Below are 20,653 nucleotides of genomic sequence, written 5' to 3'. Positions count from 1 at the left end.
GCTTATAATAGAGCCTGGCCTCCCAGAGTGTAGTCCATAACAGCAGCTCTCATAGTGGGGTCCCCAGAGGAGCATCAAACAATTTGGGAATTTGTTGGAAATAAAAATCCTCAAACCCAACCCAAGACCTAGTTAGAGGCTCTGAGGTTGGGATCCAGATATCTTTGTTACAACAAGCCCTTCATGATAACCCACTGCATGATCAGGTTTGAGAACCTCTGGTCTACAGGTAAATAAGGACCCACAAATCTTGGCTCTAAGGAGTCTGCTGCTCTGGGTTTAAACAAAACTGAGGATAAAGTGGGGAATCTTTCAGTGCTGAGTTTCAAGCTGCTACGGGCTAGGCTATCAGCTCGTGTGCCCAGTTCTGCCAAAGAAAATGAAAACATCTCTATTTGCTTATGTCTTCCTAGATAGATGACCAAAAATGCATTTTAAAGATAGAAAAATATGTTTAAGACTAAAAAAAAATAATAGTTCTATATCAGCTGTCTGTTACTTTCCAGAATATATAGAGAGTCTGAAGGAATAATATTTGGTAAAATAGAATCAAAACCCTTAGGATACTACTTACGGATTTCTGCTGCAAAAACTGATATGTTGAGCCAGGCAGTTTCTTCTCTATCCAAAGGTTTCGTCGTTTTAATAAAACCATCCTCTGGATTAATAGTGAAAAACCTGTCCAGGTCAGTATGACGATCGATTGAATACCTAAGCAGAATGCAAATGAAGCAATTAGACTGAGACATTCCAAGCAGCTTAATACTTGAATATTTTCTCCATGCTATATTTAAAGCAACTTTTTCAATGAATTGCTTGAGCTAGGTTTCCTTTTTAATCAAATTTACTTTTCAAACTCCGTACATGAATCTTTTATAGAAATCATTTTGCCACATTGGAATTCTTTATTCAGGACAATGAATGAAAGAGCTGATTAGCATATTTGATTGAGAAACGGAATAACATGCTGCATATTTGATTGAGAAATGGAATAACATGCTGCATATTTCTTCATATTTACTACAATCACCCACCATCTGAATATTTATGAACCTGCACTTGGGAAGTGGGCTTGCCTTGATCCCAAGCTACTCAGAAAGTCACAGTGGATGGAACCTTTGCCAGATTTTTGCATATGAAATATTAAATAGTCTTAAGTTTACCTAAAGTTATCATCAAAGATCATTTACGGTCCTAAAAAATCAGTTTTCTCCTTACTTAAAGGAAAATGCTAACTATATTTTGAGTAAATTTATTCAATTCATTTGGTTTTAGGGGTTCCCAGGTAGCTTGGTTCTGAATTCCATTGTGAAATATACAAAGCAGGCTTGGCCATTCATTTGTAGAGCATTCTCCCCACACTTTAATAACTCCGGGCTGAGCCTAACAGCATCGTTGGAAGGTTTCAGCTACTCCTAGAAAATTTGCTTTTTTCTAACAAAAGACAAAATAATTTCCAGAATATTATGAGGCAAGATGAGGTAGAAGATGGGTCAAGAGGAATGGTCTTTATTGAGGTGCAGTAAGGTAAAATAACTTGCCCACAATAAAATTCTGGAGGCCTGGCTTTTTAATGTGTCAACAGTTGTCCCATGGCATCCATGGGGGATTGGATCCAGGACCCCTGAGGATACCAAAATCCATAGATGCTCAACTCTGTTGCATAAAATGGTGTAATATTTGCATGTAACCTACGCATATCCTCCTGTACACTTTAAGTCATCTCTAGGTTACTAAAACACTTAGTACAATGTAAATGCCATGTAAATAGTTGCTGGTGTGCCACAAATTCAAATTTTACTTTTCAGAACTTTCTGGACTTTTTTCCCCAAATATTTTGGACTTGCGGTTGGTTGAATCCATCAACACGGAGCCCATCAATGAAGACCCATAGACACAAAGGGCCAACTGTACATATGTCTGAAGGTATTCATCAAGGGCGGTAAAACCAAAGAATATTAGAGGTAGCAAAGACCATGAATATCAGAGTTTAACCTCTGCAGTTTACAAACTACGGGATTTGCCAATGGTCTATTATCTGGTTTCTGGGGGAGCCAATATTAGAACCCGGATCTTCCAATTCTAGATCATGTTTTTTTCCGAAAGGGGCAATGAGTATGGAGCAGCACTTCACAGTACAGAAAACATAAGCTCATCCATGATATGGAGGACTTCACAGCTCCCTATGGGAATGGAATGATGAGCCCCCTTCCCCCGTGAGGAAACAGAAGATAAACCATCACACACCTCATAAACGTCAGTAAAGACTCAGTGACTGAGCCCCCGGCAGAGCTCTACGTGCAAAGAAAGAAAAAATAATAGAGTATTTTGTCCCTGCCACCAGGGAGTTTACTATCTAGTTGACGTGACAAGACATGCTCACAGGAAGACAGATAATTAACAAAGCATTATTCTACAGAATTGAAGCACATGGATTTTGGTTTTGTAAAGTCCTAGGTACAAGTTCATGCTCCACTACATATATGCTGAGTGATACCGGAAAAGCCACTGAAGTTCTTTGAATCTCAGCTTACTTATCACTTAGACTAGAATATTAACAGTACCTAACTTGTAGGTTATCTGTGAGGATTACATGAAATAATAGATGCTGAAGACACATAGCCTAGTGCCTCACACGTAGTAAACAGAACAACAGATACAGCTGCTGTGGTTTTGTTGTCACTGTTGTCACTGCTGTTGCACACTGTGGATAGATCATGGAAGCTCTCAGTCTACAGAGTATGATTTTCATCCTATAGCCAGTGAAAAATCACGAAAGGCTTTTGATCAGAGAAACAAATAGACTAAATCGGACCATCAGGGTGATGAATACGATAGGGTGGGCAAGGTGGTCTGAGCTACTAAGAGTGGAGGAAGGAGCAGAGGAAACTTAAGGAGCTGATGTAGTTTTTAAGGGATGAGGTGATAAGAGAGTTAGGTATAGGAGAGACAGAGGAATGGAAGACTATGTCATAAAGACAGAACCAGGAGGACTCGGTTGATATTCGGAGATGTGTGGGAGGCTGGGAGAGTCCTAGGGAGTTTCCAGCCTGAGTGTCACAGAGAGGGAGACATTGAGAAATACAGAAACAAAGTGAACTTAGCAGGAAAGAGAGGTTGAAATTCCACAAGCGCTACGCTGCCACGCCAGAAGAGCAACGACTCAACTTTATTATAGGTTTTATAGAGTCACAAGAAGTACAGCCTCAGAAATACGTTTTTAATGAATGAGCCAGTGAAGTGAAGAGGAAGTGGATAAAAATGCACAGCAGACAGCAGAACAAGTACAGAATTAGAATCAGGGAGAAAGATCAGCCTAGAAGCAGAAAATTTAGAGCATTAACTCAGTTCAATCAGTAGCATGGATGGAAACTCTTATAGATAAGTGGACACAGAGAGAGAGAAAGTCCAAAGTCAAAAGTTGAGTCTCAGGGAGCCCCCAGTGCCTGGACTGGGATCGAAGACTGGTGAAGTCACCAGGTATGTCTGAGGCAAGAAGAGGTTACTGCCAATGAAGCTAAAAGGAAAGAGTATTTCAGGAAGGCAATGGCGAACGAAAAGGTCTCTAATGCTACAGTCTGAAAAGAAAGAGCTGCAAAAATTTCCAAGCAGCTTAAGAGTTTGGGTAACACTATAAGGCTCGACCTGTATGTCCAAGGACACAAATCCCCTTAAAGGTGAAAATAAGCACTCAGGAAAGTAGGTAGTCTGGCTAACTAAAAACATTTAAATGTTCTTCTATGAATTGTTTGGCAGTTCTAAGAAGAAGGACCTGAGTGGGTGAGGGGAGTTGGTTCAAGGGCGGTAGGGAGCACCTTCAAATAATTATAGACATGAAAAATGCCCCCATGCACAGAATAGCTTCCGTTGAAAATATGACCCAAATAACCAATCACAGATGTGGATCCTTGGAGATGATGAGGTGCCAAGGAAACGAGCAGCTGTTCCATGTGTTTGTACGTCATCACTCTTGTAAAAAGCTGCTAATGCACCTCAGTATTCTAGGCCAAGGCTAACTCTAATTTAAAGTTCACACCATGAACATTTTTCACTAGTTTAAATGTGTTACCAAGCTCCTCAGTCGTTGCGTCATGTATCTTCTTGCACAGAGAGCACCGTACTCAAACCTTCCTGGGAAATCTTTCCATGAGTGGCTGCTCGGCCAGAGTAAAAGGCTCAGGGTGGACTCAAGGCAGATCTGGACTAAGATGCAGTCTCCAATACCGACTGGTCATGGGACTTTGGGAACTCACGTCATCTCTTTGAGCTTCAGTATTTCCATCCCTTGGATCCTAAAGTAATCACAGCCTCAAGGGTATCTGAGGATTAACTTAAATAACTTAGTGCCGGGTTGTCTGGAGCCAAGAAGATGCTCAGTAAAGGGTAATTCCCTTCCTTTTTCCCAAAGGGGGCAACATTCAAAGACAGAAAGACACTTGAACTACATTTACATTTGGGACTTCCTTCTGCGCTGTCAGCATTTTCTTTGGTATTAATAGAAAAACTCCATTGTCTATGGCATTTCTTTTTCATACTCAGATCTATTTACTTTTCTTACCAGCTTTACTGAGGTATGATTGACAATAAAAAATTCTGTATTTAATGTGTACAACGTGATGTTTTAATGTAAGTATACCTTATAAGTTTAATATGTTACTTTGTGTAATGATTACCATGATCAAGCTAATTAACATATCCACTGCCTCACAGAGTTACCATTTGGTGGGGTGTGTGTGTGTGTGTGTGTGCGCGTGTGTGTGTGTGTGTGTGCGCATGCGCGCTAAGAACACTGAAGATCTACTCTCTTTGCAAATTTCAACTCTACAATACACTATTATTAACTATAGTTATGACCCATAGATATGACCCATATCTCCCCGTTTTCCCCACTCCCTAGCCCCTGGCAAGCACTGTTCTGTCAGTATGACATTTTTAGATTCCACTTATGAGTGATATGCTAAATATAGCATATTTCTGAGTCTGGCTTGTTTCATTTAGCACAGTATCCAAATTCCCATATGTTATCACCAATGGCAGGATTTTCTTTTTTCAGGCTAAATAATATTCTGTCATGTGTGTATATGTATACATATGTGTATATATCACAATTTCTTCATCCATTCATCTGTCAATGAACATTTAGATTGTTTCCATATCTTGGCTATTGTGAATAACGCTGCAATGAACATGGGAGTGCAGTTGTCTGTTCAAGATACAGCCGTTATGGAAAGCAGTATAGCAGTTTCTCAAAATGCAGATGGTGGCTGGATTTGTTCCGTGGGCTGTAGCATATTAACCTCTGGCCTAGACATACACATCCCTGGCCCTCTTTGAGTGTGCCAAGGACAACACAGTGTAAGCTGTCACTGTGATGTAGCATGCTGAGAGCTGTGCGGTGGAAGCGGCATCTGATCCATCTTAGGGTGCCCTGGAAGAATTCCTAGAGGAGGTGACACCTAAGTGGAGGCGGGAAAAATGAGTACCATGTAGTAAGCTGGAAAGGACAAGGAAGAGAGCTCCAACTAGAAGGAAGAACACACAAAGGTCAGGAATTAGTAGAGGACAGGACGTAGCCCAGTCTACCTGCAACTAAGAGTCTGATGAGAAGAGAAAGACATAAAGCGGGAGAGACCAGCAGGACACAGCAAAAATTGGGGTAGGAGGGGCTCAGAGAAAAGCCTTAAGCCAAGTAAGAAACTGAGATTATTTTGGAGTAAGGGACAATGGGAAACAATTTGATCATTGATTTTTGTTGTTGTTGTTGCTGTTTAACTGAAGTATGATGTGATGTTTGGATGTGCATTTTTTTTTTTTGGATGTGCATTTTAAAGCAATCAGTCTGGCTACAGGATGATGGACAGGTAGGTGGGAGTCTGCGGGCAGGGAGACCATGAGGAGACAGAGGAAGGAATCTAGGCAAGAAAGGAATTAGAGGAATGGCCATGGAAAAATAAACCCCAGCTAGAGTCTAGTCCGGGGCAGGTTTCAGGCAACTTTACATTTCTGCCCTATATAGACATGCCTTGAATCTATGTCTTAAGCCCCCTTCTCTGCCTCTTTCTCATCACCCTCTCAACTTCATCATTAACCTCATTGGTCATTAGCTCAGGTTGGGGGAGGGCAGGGTTCTGCATGGCTTTTCTAGCTTTCTTTTCTAAGTCACAAAAGTATATTTGTGGTAATAAAAGCACCCTAAATTTGAGGGGCACTTTGTTATCTCTTCAAAGTGCTTGTCAGAAAGACAGAGCTTGCTTTCTGAGCCTGCTGTTCACTGTCTATGTCTCTTTGGTTAAGTCACTTTGCCCTGCAGAGCCTAATTCCCTCTCAATTTAAGAGATAATAATTCCTACAAAATAACATTGAGGGGATAAATTGGATTATATATCTGACACCCCTAGTAAAGTAACTGGAGCATAGGAAGGTGTTCAATATATTAGAATGACTTATTATTTCACAATCATTTTTGATACTTCACCACAGTTTTCTGAGACAGACAGGTGAAGCTAAAGGTTACATCACCTAGTGCACACCGGGAAATCTGCTCCAGAAACTACAGAGCTTTGAACAAGTCTATCGAAAGAGCTGGTGCAGAGGTAGAGTAGAACTCAAGTCTTCTAAGTCTTCATTTTTACACTGAATGATATCTTGGACCCTTTTTGATACTGAAGGACCTGATTCCTGTAGGGTTTTCCTAAAATCTGCTGCCTCTGGAATTTCCCATCCAGGCTTTAAAAATAAATCTCTCTTTACCTTATTGGACTATTGGCAGCATCAGGGTCTTTGGCATGCACTCTCCCCACCACAGTGCCAGGGGCTGCATTTTCTTGGACTTCGTGGATATAACTCGGGGCCAAGAACATGGGGGGCTCGTCAGCATCTTCTACTGCAATCTTGACTGTCACGGTGTCTTTGAAAGGCCCATTGCTGATGAACTTCGGGTCGATGTGCACGTTGGCTGCTTCTACCTTCAAGCTGTATGCTCTTTTGGTTTCAAAATCTACAGGCTGGCAAGAAAGAAGAGAAGATTGACAACCAATTCCTTGAAAGAATAATGGAAAAGAAAGACCTGTTTGTTTTATAGGGCAGCGTGAATAGTTGCTCAAAGAGAGAAAATCAGTGTCTATTCAATATCCAATTACCTGAGCCATTTGGTCAGAAAATCAGACAAATCAATTGCTGAAACTTGGAATGTGCTTAATGGGTAATTCTAAGAGCACGACAGACACAGAAGGACCTAATCATCTAAAATGAACCACATTCTATGGACGCACTAAGGTTGCTCAATTCAGTCACTAAAATCATCTTTAAGGAAAGGAATTAAAACATTATAAAAATAAATTGTAGCCCATTCTGAAAAGTACTAAGACTTGGTAATAAAAATACTCAATGAATTTCAGTCAAAGAAAAGAGCAGTGTCTTGTTAGATGACTGCTCCCCTCTACACATACACACTTCTGGTTTAATCATATTGACAGTCTCATTTTTTAAGTTTCTGACCATGTAGCATTTCTCAAAGTCTGGAACCCTTACCAGTAGTGGCCCATAAGCTGCTGACTTAAGGTGGTTTATGGGTAATTTTGGTGGGTGGGTTTTTTCAATGACATTATCCTAATTATTGATACTATTATTCCTTTTCCAATTCTTCCATTCCCAAATACATCATGGACATCTCAGTATACTAACTTTTAACATACCTGTTATGCTTCCTAATCTCCCTTTTGAGAGACTATGATACAACTGTCTAGCTAGAATGTAATGACATCGTTTTGTTTTGACTGCATTCATTTTTAGGTTACTTCCTATTTATGGCAAGTGATATAGGACAATGTGAATACTTCCTTGTTAAAAGAATGCATACATGTAAAAAACTCCATTTAAAGAAAAACAATTATAAACAATATAGATTTTACACAGACGTGAGAAAATATTAAGAAGCAGCACTTGAATGGCTGTCATTATTAAGAACTTGGTAGTAAGCACTCCCTGATTCTGAAGGAGAGGAGGTTCTGTGTATCAGTCAGCAAAGGGTGAAAAGTAAAATCGTAGAAGAGAAACAAGCCTTCCTGCCTAGGAAACAGAACTTTCTAATTAGCACTTTGGATGATGCCGAACTCCCAAATGTTTGGACAGCGTTGGGTCTTTTAAGGCTAGCATCTGCCTGCCATGTTGTTGTCATCTGCCTGGTATTATTCTGAACGGGCATATAATCATAGGTCTTGGTCCTAACCTAATTCTACAGAACTCTAAACTGAGGATAACTCCAGTTTCAGGAAGGTTAAAAGCATTCAACACCCTTGACACTTTTCCCATCATCTTCCCACCCCCATCTCGCTAGAGTCAGCACTCCCTTTTCCTGAAGTAAAATCTGTCCCCAGCTGCTCCATCATTCCTGGACTCAGCAGCACCTTTGTCCTTCACTGGGTTACTGAGCAGCAGAATGGAATGATATTTGTAGGCTGAAGTTACAAAATTGCTGCAATTTCTCAAAAATCTTTGCAATTATTAGACAAAATCAAAACCATGAATATGATAGTTCTGAGACTAGGTAAGAAGAAATTTTCTGGTCTCAGAGAGCCTATTGGTTCTCCTGGAACAGAACGTTTTGAACTTGGCTTAGGCATATGCCTAAGGACCCAGAGCATTGTTTCCACTGGAAAGCCTTGTTGATGTCGAGGCCAGTATACTCATGCTGCAGTTTGACTGGTACTTTTTGAAACTCAAGCGAAGCTCCCCAGATCTTTGCAGATGTTTGTCTGGGATGCCCTTTCTTCGTGTGGTGAGATTTTACTGTCTTCTGGTGGTCATCCCAGACTTGTGAAGTCCTCCCCACCTCCCCCAGACAGATTTGTGTGGCCCCTTCATTGCCCATCTGCAGTCCCTCGTCCCCCACCCCTGCTAGGTGAGGAGCATCTCAAAGGACTGTACTGAATCTTGTTGATCTTTGCTGATCCCCAATGCCCCAAGTGATCACACGTACCAATCATTGTGACTGAATGGGAAACAGAGTTGATGGATGGACAACATTTAAGCATTTGCCTACAACTTATTCCCTGCCTCCTTCCAAAAGAGATGTAAGGTATTTTCCCATGTGAACATTTACATCCATGTTATGAGTAGTTGAAAAAAAGCTAAATGAGGCAACGTACTACATAAGCCATAAAAATCTCAATACCCCTGAGTTTACTAATCCCATTGCTAAAAATTCTCCCTGAGGGATTAATTCAACAGAAAACCCAAACAAACAATATTCAAATATGCATGATGTTGTTTAGATATCATAGAAGGGTTATATCTAATCATGGGAAACGTACACACAAAACACCAAATCCAACTGTGAGATTTTATTAAGGAAATAATGGTCCATCAATAGGATGGGATGTTATGTAGTCATTAAAAATGATTACGTATATTATATAACAGCATGTAAAATGTTTATGATGTGCCATTAAGTTAACGAGTCAGATCACCCTATGACTGCAACTGTGTTGAATGTTACACATCCACATTGTATACATATGGACAGAGACTATAAAGAAATAATCAGGCATAAAAGTGGCTTTATTAAAATTATTATCTAAAAAATATTTAAAATGCCTTTTAATGCTGGTCTCATACTGCTTTACAAGGAGTTTATTTGTTTGAAAGTAAATAGCTCAGAAACTGTGCTGGGATCTCTCAGTGATAACTGGGAGTCCCACTCGGTCAGAGGTGTTGCAGGGTTGGATTTTCCTCCCCAAGTCTACCAGCCACCTACCTGCAAGTTTCATCTTTATTTTGCACTGGTTCTTCTTCCGCTAACCACATAGAGATTGTCTCAATATCCTGAAGGGAGCTTCTCTCTCTCTCTTATGCACCATTATAACCCTGACACTTACTGTGTCTGACACAGAGTACTCAAGAAATATTTATTGCTTCCTAAGCTATTCAATAAATGAATGACTCCAACTCCTAAAATAACTCTTGAATTCTTCACCTTTACCTCTTCTGCCTTCTTCAGGTCTTTGCAATTTCTCCCTTGAATTCCAACAAGATTTTTTCAACTGGTCCCACTGTATCCATCTCAAACCTCAAGACTGAACTTGATTCAAGTTTCTTAAATGTGTCCTATTTCCATCAAGACCAGTCCTTCATGAGCTCATTTTCTCTGACCTTCCTCTCCTTATCTATCTGGTAAATTCCTACTCATCTATGAAGACTCAGCTCTAGAACTGCCCTGTGTAAGCAGTCATTCAAGACCCATGTTCATAGATCTTATCATCCTTTATCACAGTTGCTTCTCAAAAGGGGAGTGATTTTGCTGAACCTCACCCCAGGGATATCAGGCACTGTCTAGAGCTATTTTTATTATCACAGCCAGTGGGGCTGGGTGTGTGCTTACTGACATCTAGTGAGGAGAGGCCAGGAATGTTGCTCATCACCATACAATGCACAGAACTGCCTCCTACAACAAAGAATTCTCTGTCCTGAAACGTTAATAGCGTCAAAGCTGGGAAAACTCCCTCTATTTTAATTGTCTTCTCACTTAACTGTCCTGTTAAATTGTAACCAGGACTCTGTTTCTTCAATTTTAGATGTTCAGCCTCACACAAAGAGCCTGCCTGACAAATAATAACTCAATAACTCTTGGTAGAAAAAGGTTGATTGAACTAAGAAACAACTGAAAAAACTATATTAAAGAATATTTTTAAAAGACAAAAATATTTTCCTGGATCTCTATATCTTTTTGTATTGTTAAATCATATGTAATGATTTCTGTAAGGATCCATCATTTTACTCTGTTAAAAGTCACCTCTCAATATTTTTTTCCTGCTGGACAGTTGGAACTTTGTGCTATAAGTTTAAGCAAATGTTCTTTTACAAATGAAAGAACATCTTACTCTGTTTTAAACCTAAACATCAGTGCTTTATAGAAAATTATTCCTTTGCCTGGAATAAACACTTTGAATTGGGGGGAAATGTGCAAATTAATCATATGCAGAGAGCTCATTTGCAATGTGTTAGTTCCATGGGGTGATTTAAATGTTTCAGATTTTAGAGACACAGTGTGTGTTTATACCCTGAATACATTGAAAACAGGTGACAACCTTAGCATAACCAACTACCCAATTACTTGAACAGCAAAGGATGGGAGGCAGGAATCGCTGATGTCACTGCTCATATGTCAGTGTCAGGCAGGAGGGATAGTAATATTAATTAACAAAGCAAGCTGACAGCTCTATGCTACACACAATTCACACAGCTACTTTTCCAGAGGAGAAACCAGAGGCAATGATACCCGAGCCCCTTGTGGCTGGTGATTAGTCTTCTGTGGCTACACCATTCATCATCACTAATGTTGACTTTTCCAAGTATCCGAAGTTTACCCCAACTTCCATATTCTTTTATAACAGTCACCCCTACTTTCTCTTTGTTTGGGTCCCCTCATATTTCCCCCAAACCCAACAATGTTTCCATATGTCATGAAAAGTAGGCTTCCTAGAACGCCTCTCTCCCTGCTCTCTTTGCTGAAAGATTCCTCCCAGGAATCTCCCTCCACGCCATCCTTGCCTCCTCTCCATCTACTGGCCTCTTTATTGATTCTTCAAATTAATTTTTTTTATCAGTGTTCCAATCCAATCTTTTCCATCAACCAAGGAGCTTAATTTTCATGCTGCAAAACCAAGTTGAAAATGAATGCTTGATTAAAACCAAGGTAATCCCATCATCCACTTCAGATTTAATACTCCATATACTTTGATGATAGAGAGGTGTTGATTTCTCAAGTGGTAAATCAGGGAGGAAAACCGTTTTACAATGTACTGTAACTATTTCTTTACCTGAAAGTGAATCAAATCTGGCTCTCTTTTATAAACCCTTTCTGGTCCAGCTATTTCCAAAACGTCTTGAGTAGGAAAATGTTTCAGAATACACTAAGTTTGAACTTCATGTCTTTAAATTGCTATCTGTGTGATTACAACAGGGTCAAATTATTTAATCTGTCTGAGCCCCAATCTCCTCACAATTAAATTGAGGTATCATTGCCCACTGGGATAATACCATCTACTTTACATGATTTTTATCATATAAAATAAATGAATGCTTGTCAGAGGCTCAGGCTTTGTCTGGCCCATATTTAGTGTTGAGTAAATGTTAGATTTTTTTTAAAACAGAACAAGAACAAACAATAAACTCCTCTTTGTAGTGCATTAATCCCAGGGACACATTTTTAGCAACGATTTAGCCGACTGTGAGGGAAGGTTCATTATTACTGCTTCTCAGGTTCAATTTTGAGGGAAAATCAAGCAGAAGATTGGTTCAAGTTTCATAGAAGGCCCAGCAATGTAATGGACCTTGGACGTCTGAGACAGGAAAAGTTCCAAAGAGCTTATATTAACAGACTCAGCTTGGCAGAGCAAAAGAGGGAACTTCATGCATGCTCAGGGATACCTCTCCAAAATCTAGATTTATCTAGCCATCTTTCTTTCCATGGGGAAACTGCCAAGTCATACAAGAACTAACCAGCAATATCAGGGCAGGTATTATCACCCCCTCCCCTTTTATTTCTTCCAGTTTTATTGAGATATAGTTGACATACAGTACTGTATAAGTTTAAGGTATACAGCATAAAAATTTGACTTTCATACATCATGAAATTATTACCACAGTACATCTAGTGAGCATTCATCATGCCATATAGATATAAAAGAAAAAGAAAAAAATTCCTTTTGATGAGCACTCTAAGGATTTACTCTCTGAACAACTTTCATATATAACATACAGCAGTGTTAATTATATAATCACATTGTACATTACATCCCTAGTACTTATTCATCTTATAACTAGAAGTTTTTACCTTTTGACGGCCTTTATCCAACTTCCCCTCCCCCCACCCCCCACCTCTGGCAACCACACATCTTATCTCTTTTTCCATGAGTCTGTTTGTTTGCTTGTTTTTGAAGTATAACTGACCTACAATACCATGTCAGTTCCTGGTGCACAGCATAGTGATTCGATATTTCTATACATTTCAAAACGGTAAGCCTAGTTGTCATCTGTCACCATAGTAAGATATTATGTTATTATTGGCTATATTCCCCAAGTTGTATAAAAACTAACCATCATACCCAGGCAGGCATCACCAGCCCCTTCTGCCAGCTCCCTCTGGACTACAGTTCTGTTATCTCCCCAAAGCTCAGAGCTCAGCTGCAAAATCGGGTCCAGCCCTCAGTTGTCCATATTCTCATTTTTTTAGCCTCCAACTCCCTGTTTCCTGCAGCATAGCCTCAGAAAAGCAGGCCACACCGCTGACATACTTGATTCCTCACAGCAACTCACCTTTTTCAGTTTCACCACGCCCTCCTGTGTTTCATAGTCCGTCGTGATTTCAAACAATTCCATCCCATCTCCATCAACAATATTGTACGTGACTAAGCCATTTTCTCCAATGTCTGGGTCTTTAGCCTTCACTCGTCCCACTTCCTCCCCGGGGACAGCTGCTTCTGACACAGACATCTGGTATACGCCTAGAAGAAGACATCTATTTTTATTTTCCCTTTTATTTGGCAGCTGTAAGACTTTAGATTTCATTGAATCCCAATAAATTTCTCAAAGGGTTTGACATTGAACTTTCTATTGATTGAAAACATGAAAGAAGTGAATGGATAGGAGGAAGATCCCACATGGCTTGCTTGTCAAAGAAATGTTCTCTACAAAGGATGATGAAACAATATTGGGGTCCAGGATGGTAGGCTGGGGTCAAGTGCCACATGTGAGCAAGGAAAACAATGCCCAGTTACATTTCCCATCAGGAACTGATGGAGGGCCATGTATATCTTCACACATTCAAAAAAATCAAAACTTCTTTTCACATCTTTGAGATGGTCCATAAGTTAATTCTAAGGCTCACATATGGCACTGCCAGGTGCCCAGAACAAGAACACCCTTCTCAGTTTAAAAGCCTTCCATAGCTCCATATTTATTTTAAAATCAAATGCAAATTTCATCCTTCAAGGTCATGACCCTTCCAGCTCTATATTTGACTCTCTTCTTACTTCACCTCCTTCACCGTTTGATTAACTGATACCTTATATGGAAAGGTTTCTCCTGGTGCGACAATTCCATATAGATTTGTTTAATATGTATTGGGAACCTAATATATGCTGTGCACAGTCCTAGCCTTTGGAGACTCTGTAGTGAATGGAAGTTAAGCTTCTTCCCTCATTCTAAAGAGAAAAAAAAATCCACATGGATCCATACTCTGATATCATCGCTATGAAGGAGAAAAATAAAGTACAGTGAGAAACAGAAGGTAATGAAAGAGTATGTGTGACTGTGTATAAGTGTATGATTGTGTGTGAGTGTGTTTGTTCATGTGAGTGTGTGTGAATGTCCCCTGAAAGGACTGTGCCAGACAAATCATGTGAATATCTGGGGATTAAAACTATAAACAAAGCAAACAGCAAATTGCAAAAACCTTGATGCAGGAATGCAGGGAATACATACGGAACAGCAAGACCACAAGCCTTCTAGTGAGAGATAAGGGTATATACAGAGGCTGGGCCCCAACTGTGCACAAAGGGCATTGCAGGAGATGGAAGAGACTTCAGGCTTTCTTTAATCTTGGTGGGAAGCCACTGAAAGGTTTTCAGTAGAGAAGTGAGATTTGAGATCATCTTATTTGCATTATCACATTTCAGAAATCTTCTCTGAAACAACACAGAGAAGGAAGGGTTGGAAACCTGGCCTCTACCGCTGCCAAACTGAGTGGTCTTGGGCAAGTTACTTAAGCTCTTTAAGGTTTAGTTTCCCCTTATGTGGATTTAATCAGTTCTAATACTCTGTCTACATTTATCTATACTATTTGGCTGAATACTTTCAGTTCAGGCCCATATTCAACTTAAACACATCATACCCTCCTTGATAAAGGACAAGTGGGAGGTGGGAGTCTCTGTAGATAATTACCAATTTACATGAAGGTTTAGAAAAACCTGCTCTGAGTTGATTTTCTCTGTCTTATTCAAGTACACGGCTGTAAAACTGGTATCCTCACAGTAGTGATGTAACTTTACTCCCTGATTTTATGTGAGCAAGGGCATTAATCACTGCCTGCTAATAGTCCTGCACGGCCTTTTCCATCCAGCATACCAGACAATTTCAGAGTGTGGATAACGGAGGATTCAGCTCCTTAGAGTGCTCTATGAGGCTTAAGCTTGTTGGGGATGCTGAACCTTGTGCCTGACCAGGCAGAGCAGTCTTCATCTCTTTGGTGCCTTTATGAGAGCTGGCTGCTGCCCTGTAATCCTCTATCTCAGTATCTCCGTTGCATAGATTGTTGTCTTTGGATTCCTTTGAGTGACCATGGTGCCTTCCTGGGGCCATACTTGGTTGCCTTCCCTGTTCTCTCATTTGTAAAAAGTGCCATATCTCTGGCAATAAACTCACAGGCTCTACCAGCTCCTCTCCTAATCTAATGAAGACGCTTTCATGGTGAACCCCCTGTGAACTGGCAGCGCTGGCATCACGATGCTCATACCGTATCTCCGTCTATACTTATAATGTGTACCTAACCAGGTCTGTGTGCAAAATCTGGCTTTGCCATATCCTTCGGACAACTTACTGCACCTTTCGTGGAACCCAGTTTTATGTGTAAAATGGAGGCTCTGGTAGAGATCTGTAATAGGAGTAACTATTCGTTAAAGGATAGTAATTGTTGTAATTATGATTATTAATAATGACCTTTCAAATCACTTTTTCTTTTATTTCCTACTGCAAGCCTATCAGTTTTGTAGAAGGATCATAATCCCCTAGACACTATTGATAATAATGGCTAATATTTGTTGACAACTTATGCCAGATAACATTGTAAGATTTTACACTAGCTCATTTAGTTCTAACAACATCCTATTAATTGAGTCCTGTGGAAGACTGTATTTTGCAAAAATAGTCCAAACAATATCTCTCAGCCCACATGCTTTTCTTTCAACGCGACTTCAACAGTCATTCCCGTGAAAGGTGGGGTCTACAAGAACTCCGCTTACATCTGGGCAGTCTTGTGACTACAGTAGAAGTGAGGCTATGTGACTTCTGAAGCTAGGTCACAATACACATCCAGGTTAGAAATAAGAACAGTGAAACAGAGAAAGGTTAATTAATTACTACATCACATCATGAGTACCTAGCACAATACCTAGCAAAATGGATTTTCTGTTCCCAGGGTTGTGGAACATTTTATGTCTCTACTTTCTCCTACTACCTCTCCTCCCCTTAAGTTTTTTTGTTGTCATTGCTGTTGTCTTGTTTTTTGCAAGAATGATATAAAGAGCCTCCATTTTTCTAGATTTCTTCTGGAAAGCTGAGTACAGCGGGGACGGATCAGAGAATAGAGTTGGCTGTGGCACCATGGGAAAGTGAAAGCCAAGCCCACCTACTTACTCTGTGGAAACTTTGGTGGGTTGTCATTGACATCGGTCAGTGTGATCGTCACTTTGGTTGTCCCTGAGAGTCCACCCATGTGTCCACCCATGTCCTTGGCTTGGATCACCACGTGGTACTCCTCCTTGGCTTCCCTGTCCATGTTGGGAAGGGCTGTTCTGATGATACCTGGACAGGTGAGCAGGGACCATCACAGATATTCATTGATAACATTATAACAAAAAAAGATCTAGGCACAGGGGAAGCAAAGAAGAATAAAACAGCACCTGCCCTCACAGAACAGTCACTCCAGCATGATAATTATCATCAAAAGTAGCCATACTTGGAGCATCATATGGATATATTTTCTAGCAAATTGTCATAATTATTAATATAGTATTAAAATTTTATGTTTTATATGTCGTACTGTAAATGCAGGTCATAACCTCATCCATCCCAGGTATGACACTTAAAGATTCTAAACATGGATATACTTGAGGACCCACTGCACGCGCATCAGTAACATAAACCCATGCTTTTGGACTGCCAGCAGAATCTTTTGACTATCTAAGCCTGCATGCAATTCTTACAAACATTTCTATGGTCCATATTAAGTTAAAAGTAGAAGATGATATATTAAAATGTTAATATTCATTTTTTTAAAGTGTATACCAAATGGGTTAAAAATATACATTATATAAACACTATCTACTATCACCTATCACTGGAAAAAATGATACATTAATAATTGAATTCTACATGCTCTCTAGATATTAGCACATCATTGTTGTGGAAACCATGCTCACTTGAATCTTTGGGGAACATATTCAAGCTTTTCCTGTCTGTAGATACAGTAACACTTATACTGGAAATGTAAGAGAGTGCGGTGGAAGCTTTAAGCCCTTATCCTTTTCAGACCCTGATGTTTGTATGTTTCTCAGCAACATCCTTGAACTCACTGAGCCTCGTTTTTCTTGTCTGTTAAATAATTTGGAAGGTTCCAATTGGTGGTTCTTAACCATGCGTCCCTGAGACAATGAAAATTGCAACTGGAGTCCTTCCAGCAATCTTAACATCTCAAAAATCTAGATGAAATTCCCACATTTATCCTTGGTTAATCTAAAAATTAGTTGGAAAAATTAATTGGTAAATGCCTTCAATGAAATCATAGCAAGTAGCCCCATAAATTGTAATCTGGAGCAAAGAGGTTACAAATAAATGATTACATAGGTAAGTGGAAATTATATTCAGTAAGTGGGCAAACTATCTGATTGGCAGGCTATGTGTATACATATGAACATATATATATATTTGATAAATTTTAACTATAATAATAAATGTGGATAATTTGTAAACATCTTTCAAACACATGGGGGTATACTGTAGAAAAAAGAAAGGAGTTTGGGGCATAATATTGTGGACTAGCAGTTTCACAGGAGTTTAGTGTTTATTCTAATAAAAGGATCTTAGATTCAAATTTGGTACAAATGGAGTGAAACATTTTGGTGTGGGTTTTGGTTGTTATATTCGTTCACTCTTTAGGTTTGCTATTTGTTTTCTGTAAGGAATTTGCAGAGCCTCCTTTTTGGATGCTAATGCCTGTTGGGAATCTCTAAGCACAGTGGAGGAGGTTGGGGATGTGCTGCCTCCCAGACATAAATGAGCACCAATTTCCATCCCCACCACCCCCAACCCTGCAGAATAGTCTTCAAAACGAGCTTTGAGAGCTGCCAGTTTTTATAGCAGTCCTCCCTCAAGTCCTATGGTCTCTCTCTTGCTCTTTTTTCTTTTTCTTTTGGCTGTGTTGGGTCTTTGTTGATGCACGAGGGCTTCTCTCATTGTGGCAAGCGGGGGCTACTCTTCATTGTGGTACGCAGGCTACTCATAGCGGTGGCTTCTCTTGTTGTAGAGCATGGGCTCTAGGCATGCAGGCTTCAGTAGCTGGTAGCACACAGGCTTCAGTAGTTGTGGCACGTGGGCTCAGTAGTTGTGGTGCACGGGCTTAGTTGCTCTGCAGCATGTGGGATCTTCCTGGACCAGGGATCAAACCCATGTCCCCTGCATTGGCAGGCGGATTCTTAACCAACGCGCCATGAGGGAAGTCCCCCTATGGTCTCTTAATTTGGATCCACAGTTGAATTTTATGATAAAACATATTTTAAGATAAATTCTTAAGTTTAAGTTGAATTTTATGATGTGATTTTAAAAGAAAAGTTGCATTCTAAGATTACGTTATTACTGTGATATGGTTCAATACAGACAGAAGCAGTCATAAGTATGGTTCATTGGATGCTAACTATAGGCCAGGCATAAGCAGTGTCTAATCCTCACAATAGTCTTGTGAGGTGGCCCTTTTTATATTGTAGAAAACTGAGACTCAAATAGCTTTTAGTGAGCAGGCCTGGACTCCTTATTCATATTGTGTCACAAATCACAATGCCATTCTACGGTACCTGTCTGTGCTTCTACTGAAAAGTAGGGTTGTCCTTCCAGGATACTGTACACTAACTTGGCACTGTTTCCATAGGTGGGGTCATCTGCATCTGAAGCTGTCACCTGGATTACTGACGTTCCTTAAAAGTGAAATATAGTCATTAGCAACAGTCCCTCAGCTTTTCAAATTGTATTCTAGTTTGCAAAGTTTTGTCTTAAGATTAAAAACTGAGGAGAGCCCCCAAATTATTCAATGTGCTTTCATTTTCCGGGGTTGAGATGCAAAAATAACCAACCTCCCTCCCTCCCTTCCTTTTTGTTTAATTCCCACAGCTTAAAAATGAACTTTCTATATTCATAGCGCATTCTGCTACGCTTAGTAGTTAAAATAACAATATGAACATTATTGCAAAAACATTCTAAGACCCATGCAACTGGAATGTTCAGTATATCAAATAATTAAATAAAAATCTTCCCAAAGAGTATAATAAAGGATAATTAATGATGAATTGCTTTTCATGAAAGGACAGAGTGCAGTCTTCCATCTGTAGCAGAGCAATAAATACATCACTTTATTGTTGCTTTGCATGTAATAAAATGGCTGCTAATACTACGTTTTAATTAATTTATGGCTGTAAATATTGTACAGAATGTTGTTCCCTACGGGCAGGAACATTGCATCTTTCCACCTTTAATGGGTCTGGTAGTCACATAACAGAAACCATCAGTAGACATTCGGTGAGATTTAAGGCAAGCATTGGTGGGTCACGATGGAAGGAAACAGGAGAATCAAAGGAATATGGGGTTCTGTTTTTCCTAGAAAAAAAGCCTCTGTTCCTTGATGGTCACAGGTATCTGAGGGCATGAAATGCTGGGCTTTAGAAAGGGGTACAGAGATGCTCAAAGGAGAGAGCTGGTAATTACAGAATTCCTCTGTGTCAGGCATGTTTGGGGCATGTTCCACGTATTCTCCCCTCTGCTGGGTGTTTTTACACTCATTGTGCTTGTGACATACTGAGTATGACAGGTATGAAGTTTTGCCGTCTATCTTGCAAAGCGGGCTACTGCCAGAGTCAGGAGTCTAACCTCTACCCAGCAACCAACCAAACCCACGTTCTTTCCGTGACAGTTTCAGTAGAGGGGTCGGGTTCTACGTTGGAGGCAAAGGAGCCCTTTTACACAGCCTCTGACAGCTCTTTAATTTACAAGGTTGTCAGTGATTTTCATGTGGTATGAAAATAAATCTCACTTTTTTTCTTCTGTAATTCATTATTTCGTGCAAACAACTTTTTTTTTTTTTTTTTTGAGCTCTTCCCGCACAACTAGGCACTACTCTAAGTAGTGGAGATTTTATAAGGGAGTTAATAAGCTCTATTCTCTACCTTCATGGTAGAACTAGGGAAAGTATTATTTTTTATGCTTAATTTGCTTCGAGAAGTCCACTAAGTTCATTACGACTCTTTGTATTTTACATCTGTGTTATCTAACGCTCATCAGAGTTTACGTTATCCTCATTGTATAGATGACAAATGAAAACTGAGAAGGATATAAGACGTTGTCTGGGTTAACGTGGCTGGTCAGAGGCACAGCCATGATTCCAACCCAGTACTGTCTGACAGTGGACTCTACTCTCATAGGCCACGATGCACAGTCAGATGTTAATCCTCAAGCACCAAGCTGCCCTAAGATGTGGGGTCAATGAAAATTCACCTGGAGCATCCTTTTGGATGACTAGCCTTTTTCCCCGGCTCAGCTGCTGATGCTACTGTCCCCTACTTAATGATTTATTTGATGTCTGCTGTTTCTCATTAAAGTCTCCAGGTGAATGCTA

General features: G+C 40.0%; 1 protein-coding gene across 4 annotated transcripts in view; it reads right to left on the bottom strand.

Moving 5' to 3' along the window:
* CDH11 (cadherin 11) overlaps positions 1 to 20,653 on the bottom strand; it is a 136,780-nt gene that overhangs the window by 18,025 nt on the left and 98,102 nt on the right. For all 4 annotated transcript variants that reach the window (XM_057711323.1, XM_057711326.1, XM_057711324.1 and 1 more), the window contains 5 exons: positions 18,843 to 18,962; positions 16,411 to 16,578; positions 13,315 to 13,502; positions 6,751 to 7,004; positions 575 to 711 (listed from right to left, as the gene is read on the bottom strand). In XM_057711323.1, coding sequence (XP_057567306.1) covers positions 575 to 711; positions 6,751 to 7,004; positions 13,315 to 13,502; positions 16,411 to 16,578; positions 18,843 to 18,962 — 867 coding nt within the window. The remainder of the gene's footprint in view (positions 1 to 574; positions 712 to 6,750; positions 7,005 to 13,314; positions 13,503 to 16,410; positions 16,579 to 18,842; positions 18,963 to 20,653) is intronic.

This window comes from Hippopotamus amphibius, chromosome 16 (genome assembly GCF_030028045.1).
Source record: "Hippopotamus amphibius kiboko isolate mHipAmp2 chromosome 16, mHipAmp2.hap2, whole genome shotgun sequence".
Taxonomy (NCBI): Eukaryota; Metazoa; Chordata; class Mammalia; order Artiodactyla; family Hippopotamidae; genus Hippopotamus; species Hippopotamus amphibius.
The sequence above is the reverse complement of the archived record's forward strand: the minus strand, read 5'-3'. Positions and strand labels throughout refer to the sequence as shown.